This window comes from Zootoca vivipara, chromosome 5 (assembly GCF_963506605.1).
Source record: "Zootoca vivipara chromosome 5, rZooViv1.1, whole genome shotgun sequence".
NCBI lineage: Eukaryota > Metazoa > Chordata > Lepidosauria > Squamata > Lacertidae > Zootoca > Zootoca vivipara.
Window position 1 is genome coordinate 24,951,708 of NC_083280.1, and position 12,682 is coordinate 24,964,389.

Below are 12,682 nucleotides of genomic sequence, written 5' to 3' on the forward strand. Positions count from 1 at the left end.
CAAATACCTTCAGGAGGTGCATTGGGCGTCCCTCATAGGTTGTTCCTATCTGTGACCGGGAGACAAGATCTGGGTTCTCCTTTGCAATATTTTCGGTCCAAGCCTCTATCTGTTGAGTTTAAAAAAATAAGTACTGTAAATACCGGTAAGCATATTTAATAGCAAAAGGAACCACCTAAATATTGAGTCAGACTTCTAACAGTATCTGTAGACCAGTAATATACATGTTGATTTGATATTGCTCTCTCCAGGGCCACCTTTTCCAACTCTGCTGCTAAGCAGCATTTAAACTAGCAATAGCACCAAAACTTGAAATTAGCTGGCACAGAGGTTGAATCTAGTAGGTTTGTAATTCTCACACTTTGACATTTTAATAATTCAAACCATGATGGAATATATATATATATATTAATGTGTTATACATTTGATGTTAGCCGCTCTGAGCCTGGTCTTGGCTGGGGAGGGTGGGGTATAAATAAAAATTATTATTATTATTATTATTATTATTATTATTATTATTATTTCCATTTATATTTCTTTCACTTGCATGATTGGCATATTTCCTACATCTGGCATGGCTGATCAGTCAAACCCTGCCATCTTTCCTCACGCTCAGTCATTTTTTTCCTCCTGTAGTGCTTTAATTTCCAAAGGAAATTAAAATATACTGTTTGCAATGCACACTCATGCATCATGATTTTACTCAAAACCTTTAGTTTCTTCCTTGGCATTGTTATCAACATGCCAAGTTGTGCAATGAACAGGCATTTTGTTTGCCACCAAGTTCCACAGTCATTGCCATAGCTGCCAAGTTTTCCCTTTTCTCGCGAGGAAGCCTATTCAGCATAATGGAATTTCCCTTAAAAAAAGGGATAACTTGGCAGCTATGGTCATTGCCTTTGCCTGTGGCTTCCACTCCATACTGTTGCAAACAAAGCATGTGTAAACATAGCCACTTAGAGAAGGATGCATTGTGAAGTATGATCTTGTGATGCAACGTATTGTGCATGCCCTGTTTCCAAGATTTACTTTGGTGATGCACATGCTGAAAAATATGAAGGTAAATAACAGAACACCCCTGCCTGTGTTTATAACCCTTGGATTTGTAACTCAGAAGACAAACTACGTATTAGGATGGGGTTAGTTTACTAAGCACTAATTCCAACTGGAGATACCAGGAATTGACCCCAGAACAGAATACACACAAAGTATGCACTGAGTTGTAGGAGAGAGCAATTGCCCTCATGTTCTGCATTTGGCCTTCCTATAGGTATCTCCTTGGCCATTGTGGGAAACCAGATGTTGAACCAATTTTGGCTTTGGGTTTGATCCAGCACTGCTCTCTTTTAAGTTCTTATGTTCATAGCAAAACTATGATGATATTCAAACATGAACATTTTTTTTTACCGTTTCCCAATTGTTGTATTTTTCATACTGGTGTCCAGCAGCCCGGATATGACTGTCAAACTGCCCATCAAGTGTGGCCTGAAGGTTGTCAATTAAAACTCTGCAACAAAGCAATAATATGAACCAAGTCAAATGGGGGACATTTCATTTTCTACTGCTGCTGCTGTGTCTCCATTTCTGCTTAACATCCCTGTGATTCACCACTTCTTCCCCTTCTGCCTGCAAACACTATCTTCATGCAATGCAGCTTCCCAGGTTGGGAAGAGTCGAGAGTTGGAGGAAGTTTGGAAGAGAGATCCTTGCTATTGCTTTGTTTATCCTCAAGCCAGGCTTGCCTCCAGAAAAAAAGGAGTTTTTATTTGTTTTGTTCCCAAAAAAAAAAATCAGAAAAAGGTTATTTGACCAGAGGTTGCAACAGGTAGAAGAAATAATCTCTTTCAAACTATTTTAGGATCTGTTAAAGACATGGTCTCCAGCCCTTGATCCACTGATCTTCCAGCACTTCTGCAGAACTGTCTGTATGCATATTGACTGGCAGCAAAGACCCCTGCTCTCTCCCTAGCCTGAACAAAATGGTATAGGCTAAAGAAATGTGCAAGCTCAGTGCCCTTGATCACGGCGATCTGGATTAGAAGAGTGAGAGAGGGCAAGTTTGCAGTGCACTCCCAGCCTTCAGAATGAACACATTGACATGATGTCAGGGCACTGCGGCTCCACATCAAAGGCTCGCGTCTCCTCTAGCTGTAGCAAGGACACTTCACTGAAGTCTGTCAGGGACAATCTCTTTGGTGCAGGAAACTGGGTACATTCATTATTAGCGGAGGAAGTGTTTCAGCAGAGTAACTCTTCTGCTTCCCTAAGGAGTACAGAAAGTTCCTGCTAGGTTACTAACTGGAATCAGAAAATGGCAACATCTCTGGCCAGTGCTTAAACACAGAAGGGAAGGTTTAACTTTCCCCCTGATTGCCAATCCTGATTGCCAGCCCGGCTCCCATTCCAATGTTGCTCTCCATTGCAGCTTTAAAAAGGATTCATGCACCTACACATGCTAAATCACTTTTATTGCTAACTGTCCAGAGGACCTTGCACCTTGGATGGTATACAGATGATGTAAACAAACAAACAAACAAAAATATAACATGAATTGGCTCTTTGTTGCGCAAAGTACAAGTGTGCATGGTCTGTGGATTCTGTTCAATGCTCTTCGTCTTTCATCTTTCAACTTTGTAATACTTCCTCCCCCCCTTTTTTATCCACCTATCTTGCTACCTACTTCTCTCCACAAATACCTTACCTGCTTGGATTGCCTCTTGGAACTAAACCCACTTCCTTTTTAAAGTCTTCTGTTTTGTCTGACAGATACTTTGTCCTCACCCGCTAGTATGAAAAAGCCCAACCCTACAAAAATTGAGGCCTCCTCTTTCTATCAGTGCAGGGTCCCAACTTCACAGTCACAAGGCAGATGCACAACACCTATTTAGTGCATGGAATACATCTGGTGACATCCAATAAACATGAATGTTGGAAGATTCAGCACAGACAAAAGAAAGCACTTCTTCACATAGTTATTGTTATGCAAAACAATCTGTATCTCATCTGGTTCCTGTCTAAAGGCCATCTTACCATGGCTTCCTTTAAGAGACATACTCACAGTAGACTCTTTTTTGGGGGGAGGAATAAACATGCAACACTAAATGTAGAGACATGCATTGTTTAACCCACTAATAGGAATGGAGCAAATGCTACAAGCAAAAGCATACTCGTAGTCCAGTGCACTCAGCTGAAGGAGGCTCTCGACTTCTGAACATTTGTCCGCTTCAACTCGGAAGTCAACTGTTGTTTCTGTTTTCACTTGGTCAACAGAGTCTGGGCGCCAGAAATCAACCTGAACAGAACCAAACAAATGGTATATGAAAAAAAAAAGATACACATAGTTTCATCCTAAATCTGTCGGTGTGTTTGGATTTGGCTGCATAATGTTATGTCCTCACCTCATGCAATAATAGCAGTGTTGTTATAAATCAAAGCAGACAACCAAATGCAAAGAATCATAGAATTGTAGAGTTGGTATCTGATACAATGTATGTGGAGGGATGATTTCCAGAGCCCATGGGTAAAAACATCACAACTGAAAATGACGGCAATGGGAATCTCCCCATCTAAACTACTAGAGCAGGACATAGTTCCAGCTAAAAGAACAGTAACCTGTAAATTGGAGGAGATGGACTTGCAGCAGAAAATGGTGCTGGGCAATGGTACCTGCTCACCTCTAAACCTTGGTTTATTACCCCTTTTAAAACTCCCAAATTATTTGGATTCCTTAACTTCTTCAGCTCATAGATATGCCTTCATAAAGGCAAGATTCAACACCTTCCCATCTAATGTGTTGGGAAATAGATTCTCCAATGGACAGATATCGCTCTTATGTGATTGCAATTGCGGAGCACCAGAATCGTTACATCACATAATTCTTGGTTGTGCTCTTCACTCATCGGCCAGGAGCAAGTTTCTTGTTCCATATCTAAAGGGAATTGCCGATGATTCAAACGAAGCCAAACTGAGATACCTACTAAATGATGAAGACCCCTTAAGATCACTCACGGTTGCCAGATTTTTGATCAGCGTCCTATCCCTAAAGAAGAAAAACGGACTTCTGCGCGGCTCGGACAACCCTTTTAAACCATGATTTAGGATTTAGGATGTAATTATGTGACACCATACTGATGTCTTTTTATAAATCTATGAGCAGAGGGTGATGTTTTATGTTGTAAGTTTACTGTATTGAACCTTATTTTTTTGTAAAGTTTTTGGATGTTTTAAAGTTGAAAGTTTTATGTATATATATGCTGTTTTGAGAAATTGCTGCGTCATGGGCCAATGGCCGTAATAAATTTCAATCAATCAATTGTAGAGTTGGAAGGGACCACAAGGATCATCTATAGTCCAACCCGCTGAAATGCAGGAATCTTTTGCCCAACGTGGGTCTTAAACCCACCACAACTAAGAGTCTCATGCTCTACCGACTGAGCTATCCCCCAGGTCAATGTAAACACAAAGTCTCTTACATGTGACTCAGTGATAGGAGCAATTGATTTTAATAAGGCATCAACTGTAAACTAAGGCAGCAAACTAGTCCATAGTCCTAAATTAAATTGTCCTAATCCGGCAAGAGATTAGGTTGTGTGGTTGCTTTGGCAAGTAAATGAGGTGATACAGAGGTTTTCAAGTTTGATTTTGACAAATTAGCATAGAGAAAGTCAGTGAATGAGGAAAATGGGAGTTGCTAGCAGTTTAAATAGTAATCATTCTATGCATGACTGACTGAATTTCTAATTAAAAGGTGGCTTAGTGTGTTTTACAAATTAAACTTAAGCAGGCACAACTGAGTTCCATGGAGCTTACACCTAGGAAACTATGCATAGTTTCACAATTATGCTGGCCCTAATAAACTAGTTATATACTATATGCACTGTACTTCAACGTGTATGTATAATAATGGATCAGCAACATGGTTGCATGCATTTTTTTAATGGTCCTTGGGGGTGTGGTTACATATTCTCTTCTGGGCTGCCACAGTGAGTTCCTGCACTCACTAGATAGCAATATTATCACTGGTGGTTATTGTGGTGGGGCAAAGCTACTTTCCTGACACCAGCATCTCTGCAGGATAAGGCTGGGGTGCAGCAATGTGGCAGCAAGGTCGGGCTGCATGGGCACACCAGTGCAAGCATTGGATTGGACCAGTGCTGCATCTATGCAGCCCTGACCTTGCAAACATGCTCTAGTCTTTTCCAGTAGCACTGCTGCTGTCAAGAAGGTAGGTCTGTCTCCAAACACCAGCCACTGAGTGTAATAAAACACGCATGGATGTAAGGCCAACCAGAGCTAAAAGAGACACTAGATCATTCACAGGTAAAATGCCAAGAAGATTTAGAACCTCAGCAGGCCCAATGACTGCAGAAAGAGCAAACGGTTTCAGCTCATTGATGGAAGACCAACAGAAAGGGTGCAAAGGGCAACAGCTCAGTGGAAGAGTACAGTATCTACTTTACAAGGCAAATGTCCCAGTTTCAATTGCCTGCCTGAAACTCTGGAGAGTTGTCAGTTAAGGTAGACACTATTGAGCTAGATGGACCAATGGTCTGACCCAATATAAGGCAGCTCCCCACGTTTCTAAGGTAGGTCCCCCTATGGAAGCAATTTCCAAAGATTGGGTGCCACTACAGAGAAGAGTCTCTTGTAGCCAAAAACAATTCAGATGTTGGCAGGGCACAGAAGGGAGATCTGCTATAAGTTCTTAATTAATGGGCAGGTCCATATAGGAGAAGATGGCTATTTAGGTACCCTCATGTTATACCTATTCAAGCCCCTATTATCTAGTAAGATGCCCATTGCAATGGTGATCTCTGCATTTGTTCCAAAACCCTATCGCAATTGCTTTGCAAAGCCTCAACTCCCTTAAACCTCTCAGCAGCTGGAGAACAGGTGCGATTTGGCTAGACTTCAGATGTGCCCCACAACCAGGAATAAAGTTTAGAGGCATGTTAGCACTGTCACCCATGAGAAAGAAATGACTTGTGAATTTATGACCTGGCATTTGCTTGTCTTTGAAAGTTAGGAATTTGTGGCCTCATTTCCTTTGGATGGGCTGAATGGATCTGCAGTGACTTTTCCTGGATAAAGCATATCTAAAAGGTGCCTATTGCTTTGGTATCTAAGCAGTGAACAAAATATTATTACCGTAGGGATTATAACCCTATAAACAAGGAAGGCTATCATCTAAATATACTGCGATAAATATGAATTCTGTCCTTAGCTCATATATAACTGCCTTTGCTTAGCAATTAAAAATAACTTTGCCTCCTTCCCTGTTTTTGTTGTGGCCTTGATTTATTTTCTTAAGCTTTTCTTTTTTGACTTCACACACACTTGTATCATACCATTCCTTAAATGGGTGCTATTTATGATGCACTTTCAGCGAAAGGCTCAGTCGCAAGGATGGCACAAGGCACATTTTCTATGTTGAGGATTAATAGAAGAGGTTTTGGAAAGCGAAGTTGAGGAATTCAGATTCAATTGCACATGAGGTCTATTTCATTGTGAGATAGTCCATTATAGCATAGACTAATGGTACTCCCCACCCCCACCCCCACCCCCACCCCAATGGATCACCTGAAAATTCCTGACTGCCTTGATGCACCATCTAGTAATATATATATATATTCTGTTCAAATAAAAGCACATGCACAGCTTATATTTTTAATAACGGTAGTCTTGCCTTTCTAACATGATAGATCTGTCTGATTTTGTGAGCAAGGCTATGCCAAGCCAATTTCCCATCATCAGAAAAAGATAAATCCAGTGCCATGTACAGATATTCTTAATTGTTATGCAACTTTTCCATGCACCACCAGTGGCCTGCAGATTGCAGTTTGAAAACCTTTGACATAAGGGCTGTGAACACACTGGATCTTTAAAACACATTCAAAACACATTCTTTCTCTCAAAATATTTTTGGCACTGTAATTTACCCTCCACCGAGTTAAAATTCCCAGCAACCCTTCACAAACTACAGTGCCCAAAATCATTTAAGGGAATGTGATTCAAATGTGCTTTAGAAGTATAGTGTGTACACAGCCCAAGAGCTCAATTCTAACCATGTTTACTTAGAAGTAAGTTCCAAAGTTTCATGGCACTTATACCCAAATAAGTGTGGTGTAGGATTGTCCCAGCTTCTGCCAACCTAGCAGTTTGAAAGCACGTCAGTGCAAGTAGATTAATAGGTACCACTGTGGCGGGATGGTAAATGTTGTTTCCGTGAGCTCTGGTTTCCATCATGGTGTTCCGTTGTGCCAGAAGCGGTTTAGTCATGCTGGCCACATGACCTGCAAAGTTGCCTGTGGACAAATGCTGGCTCCCTCAGCCTGAAAATCGAGATGAGTGCTGCAACCCCCATAGTCACCTTTGACAGGACTTAACCATCCTGTGGTCCTTTACCCTTTTTTTTTTAAACCTAGGATTGCAGCCTGTGGCTCCTTTGTGTTGGTTATGATGATGAGATTGCAGTACACTCATTTCCCTGGGAGTAAGCCCCACTGTACTCAGTGGGATTTGCAGCAGAATCCTAACCATGTCTACTGATAAGTAAGTTATGCTGAATTCAATGGGACTTACTCCCAGGTAAGCGGGGTTAAGATCGCAACATTACCAATGAGGAGACAGTTATATAATCATACTTTAGCTACAGGCCAAAACACACAGCTACCCAATGCATCTGTGTGTAGGCTATTCAGGGCCGGCCCTATGGCCAGGCTGGGGGTACAGGGTGGCATGTCGCCGGCCCGCTAGGGGGGGTGCATCGCAGCTGCGCCCGCCCGCCGCTCTTCCACGCAGCAGCGCCCTTGGCAGTAGCGCTGCACGCTGAGCCAGCCCGCCCGTCGCGCAGCAGCGCCCTTGGCAGCTGCGCTGCACCTGCCCACCCGCCCGTCGCGCCGGGAAATGGGGCGGGGGGGCGGGCGCCGGAGGGATCTGTCGTACCACGGCGCCAGGGCGCCAGAGGTGCTTAAGACGGCCCTGAGGCTATTGTTATGTGCATTCAGACATGTTTGAGAACATGTTACATACTGGAGAACATACTGTAATTCCTAGACTGTTGCCATCTTCTTCCATTCCTGTTCAGTCAAAACTTTAAAGGGAGGCAACAGGAATTTTACTCAGTTTATTGCCTTTTTTTTTTTTTTTTTTGCTATGAAGCCTGAAAGATGGTGACTGAGGGAATTGGGGCAGATTGGATGGAATCAGTATGTGGTGGAATCAGTATGTCCATATAAATGGATACACTTGTGCAATTTAAGAAATGGGAGGGGGGGGGAGAGAGAATAATACTGTAGTAAAACATTCTATCTACAGGGAGTTTCTGATGTGTGGGAACCTTCAAACTTGAGATCCTCCCACCTTCCAAGCTGTACAGACTCAGACCCTTCCAACTCTTTCATTTCATTATTGTACACTGTGCTTGGTTCTATAAATTGCAAGCAGGTCATAAATACACAAGTTTTCTTTCGCAGTGTAAAATGTTCATTTCCACACATTTCCTTTTCTTTTGAAAATGTTCATTGCTATTCCATTGCTTGCTGCCCACCCTAGTGGCCAGAGCATTGTGGGATTTATCAAGGTTGCATTTTTTGTCCCTTCTCTCAGTCATAAAGTCCTTTGCCCTCCACTCTGTTTGCCATTCTGGACATATGCAGAGGTATATATCTACTTGTGCATGTGTATCTTGCTGTTTTCTCAGGAGGCTGGACTAGATGGGCCATTGGCCTGATCCAGCAGGCTCTTCTTATGTTCTTATCATTCCACCATGCATGCTGCTAATGTTGCTGGACATACAGGGGAATAGTGAGACTTACAGCTGAGCTGCTTCCATTCTTTAGCATCTATCACTAAGGATGAAAATAGTATGATCGGACATCTTCCTGAAATGGCTGTGACCTGCCTCGTTCTTACAACTGTTTCCAAAGATGTGCTTGGGAAGAATCTTTTTAAATTTGAATTTTGGATTGTGCACATATGAAATTCTCTTAGGCTAAATCAGTCTGTGGCTCCATTGAAGTAGACAGCATTCCAAGCTCACAAGCAAAGGTCACTTTCTCACACCTGCTACCTGATCCTTTAACTGGAGAACTGCATCGGCTGGGACCTTGGGTATGCAAAATGCATGATCTCCACTGAGCTGCTGTGTCTGCATGTGGAGCAGGGTGGAGCAGCTGGTGGTCTTGCCTTGCAGTAGAAGTAGGAATAAAGGGTGTTCTGATCCTTTCCAGATCGCTGGTTCAAAATGCAAAGCCAAGCCATTGTGCTTAGCAAAAACTGATAGCTTCTTTGTAAAACATGCTTAGAATTCAACGTAACACCTGGCTGAATCCCTGGTTTCAAATAAGTGCATATCAAAACTCCCATAGCATTTAAGACATAATGAAGAGCAGAACTAGGAGAGAGAGAGAGAGAGAGAGAGAGAGAGAGAGAGAGAGAGAGAGAGAGAGAGCGAGCCTGACAATGGCCTATGGTCAATGAAAAGTCCCTCGACATCTGTATATCATTGTAAATGCCACATTTCACGGTGCAGATTACAGTGTTTCCCTCCTCTCTTCTGCAGCTATTTCTCAACATCAAAGCTCTACACAAATATTGAAAACAGATCTGCTATCTTTGGTTGTTTTTTCTCATGCCACAATATATCTACATCAAGGTCACAAAACACAAACTTGGAACGGACGAGAGGATTAGAGAACATTCATGGAAGAGACGACAACAAGCAGGAAATAAAAAAGGGTATTAAGTTGACTAGGAGTCTAAACTTTTAGAAAGCGGCCTCTTATAGCAGAGCCTCTTAGTACCATTGTTTCTATAGGGTTTTTTTGCATTGGAAAGTCTAATCAGAATACATACAGGTTGATTTTTATAACCAAGCTTATTTGTTGTACATCTGCAAACCTTGGGGTTCCTTGGAGCATACTGATACCCCCCCCTCTTGTTCTCAGCGGCCTTGTTTTTGCTGTATTCCTGTTGGCACTCAACATCTGAGCTTGCTACTAGAGGGAGTGATAATGTTAGAAGGGGCCTTACAAAACCTAGTCTAACATTATGTAATATCAGAATCTTGTATTTAAGCTACATTGTCTTCTTAAGATTCTGTCAGGGACACCCCGGGATGACTCCAACAGCTCAGTCCTATGTGTATTTATTCAGCTGCAAGTCCCATTGTGTTTAATAAGTCATAAGTCTTCCTAATTAAGTGAGTATGGGGTTGCAATGTTTTGCTTCATTGCTCAAACTTTCAGGAAAAGAAAATCAGCTTCCTTACAACTTGTGCTCTCAGTCTCTGTGCTCCACAATTCTCCCCCCCCAAACCTTTTAATAAAATGGACTCTCAAAATTGAGAAGTATAATTAATTTCATCCTCCCACACCTGAATTTACCTGCATATTGTCAGCCAAGTAATGGAGGACTTCGACCTGTTCTTCATTGTGAGGTGTTACACGAAAAACCTTATCCCTAAGGAAAAAGGGCAGAAGTAAATCATTTGTACCAGAAAAGGTCATTTGTAATTTCAAGAATGTGAAAGTCAAGAATATTAAATATCCTTACCCATGAAATTTGTGAACTGACGCTTCCGGAAAAGCAGAGGCGACAGCTACAAGAAGCAACAAGACCCACATATTTGCTGCCATTTGAGATAATGGGGGAGTTGATTATTCTCTCACTTGCTTTTATAATCAACTGTTCCTTATCTTTGACAGGCTAAACTGTAAACCCAGCCTACATGTTCCCTGATTGATCACTCTCTTGGCCTCGTCTTGTTTACAGACTACTTATCTTCTATGTGTAGTATGGCTCACCTGTGGAAATAGAAAATACAATCTCATGGGTTGCTAATGTATTAAAATATTTGAGTTGGTAAACAGTTTCATTTCCATTTTTGGTGGATTATTTCACATCCTTCCCACTTTTAGTGACTCAAGTAGGATTTAATACCAAATTGTGACTTGACCATAGGTAGTTGTCATGGACTGGTTGGACGCAGAGGAACGGTGGGAGGAACCAGCTGGGGGACCACCAAGAGGAGAGGTGATGGGACACCAGTGAGTGGTCACAGGAAGAAGTGGGAGAAGACTGAAAAGAGGAGGTTTCAGAAGCTTACAGAGCTGGGAGAGTCTGTGGCAGAGAGAAGTCCAGAATCAGAGGGAGAAGCTGAAGCTGGGGAGTAGGAGAGAGGCTAAGAGGCAGAGTTGGTTGTGGGAGAGTCATGAGTGACCTCCCCTCATGCTGCAATAAGCTCCCCTCCCCGCTTGTCTCCTAGAACTAGAAGAAGCATGAAAAGGGTGGGAGAGAGATTGGTGGTGTATAGAAGCAGTCTCTAATGGCTTTTGGGGGGGGGAGGCTGAAAAGGTTGGGGCTTAGGCAGCTGTGGGGAGGCAGGGACCTTCAGTCTCAGCAACTGCTTCATAGGGGCAAGACCTACTGGAGATGAGTTGCTGTGTTCCATTAGGCCTGAAATTCATGAGCAGAACATGTTTTTGCTAATAAAGAGTTAACTTCAACTTGCATGGTGTGGTTTACCTCTGGCACGCTCCTGACAGTAGTACTCCTGCAAACCTACAGGCTTCCTATCACTTCTCTCACATATGCAGTCTGTTCTCCTTTCCCAGCTTATGCTAACCATAGTTTACCGTGTCATACGAACTGGCAAACTATGATTTGTGCTTTTAGAAAACAGGATTTGATGTGTGCTTGAAAACTATGGTTTGAAATTTAAAGTCGATCACAGCTTGCCAATTCAGACAGCATTGTTTCACATTATGCCTCAAGCCATTGTTGCTGCTAGGTGGGACATTTTTATGAATCGAAAAGTTACTAAAGACAGTTTCAGTGAGTTGTATGCAAAAACATGCAATCTGGCCTTTGTCATCTTTATGGATAGAGTGTCAAAGAGATGTGGAACGTGCTTCTTCTTCCTGGTTAGCTTGGACCTTGAGTAGGTGTTTAAAACAGAAATAAATAAAAATAATGGTTGATACAAATTAAACAACTTTAAGGACTGCATCCTACAGTGTGTGAGTGGTATTGCACATGCACAACGGGACTTCCATGTTGCCTCCTCTCTCCATGCCCCTAAAATATGCTCCATAGGGTGCCCAGCCCCCTAGAATTGATTTTGAGGGCTTATGAAATCTGTTCAACAAACTCACTTCTGCACTCATGAAGAAATATGATAGGCCAGTAATGTCCAGCCACCTGAAGCTCCGATTAAAAAAAATGCAGCAAGTAGCTTCTTAGATGGTAACATTAAACACAAAATCCTTATCATTTGGTAGTCATCTTGCTCAAATACACCTGATCTCAGTTTACAATTAATTTGACCTAATTCTGTAGCACAGCAGACATTTTCCTGGATGTCTGTTGCTTGGAGTCAGGTCTGCTAAGTCTGGTGCCTGCAGGAGCTATCACCAGCTGCCAAAATAGCAGCCTTAAGTCTTAAGAACTTTCAAACTGAAGATGGTGAAATCCACAAAATTTCAGTACAATTGTAGCAGCCTCACAAACATGGCAAAGGCAATAATGCAGAGTGATCAAGCTCAGGACTTGCCATAAATAAATGATCAAAAGGACTAATCAAACAAATTGTAGATGCCATCATTTCCCGTTGAGCGGCAGGAAGATATTCAGAAATAGAAGTCGGACAGATTTCCCTGCAGCATGGGGTTCTTGGTGGTTT

The 12,682-nt window shown here is 42.2% G+C and overlaps 1 protein-coding gene across 1 annotated transcript in view; it reads right to left on the bottom strand.

Annotated features, from left to right (window-relative positions):
- The window catches only part of LOC118093640 (carboxypeptidase B), a 28,720-nt gene extending 18,016 nt beyond the window's left edge, over positions 1-10,704 (bottom strand). Inside the window, exons 1-5 of the mRNA XM_035133159.2 lie at positions 10,555-10,704; positions 10,386-10,461; positions 3,168-3,292; positions 1,408-1,507; positions 8-109 (exon numbers count right to left, since the gene is read on the bottom strand). Coding sequence (XP_034989050.1) covers positions 8-109; positions 1,408-1,507; positions 3,168-3,292; positions 10,386-10,461; positions 10,555-10,637 — 486 coding nt within the window. The 5' untranslated portion in view covers positions 10,638-10,704. The remainder of the gene's footprint in view (positions 1-7; positions 110-1,407; positions 1,508-3,167; positions 3,293-10,385; positions 10,462-10,554) is intronic.
- Between the last annotated feature and the right edge of the window lie 1,978 nt (positions 10,705-12,682).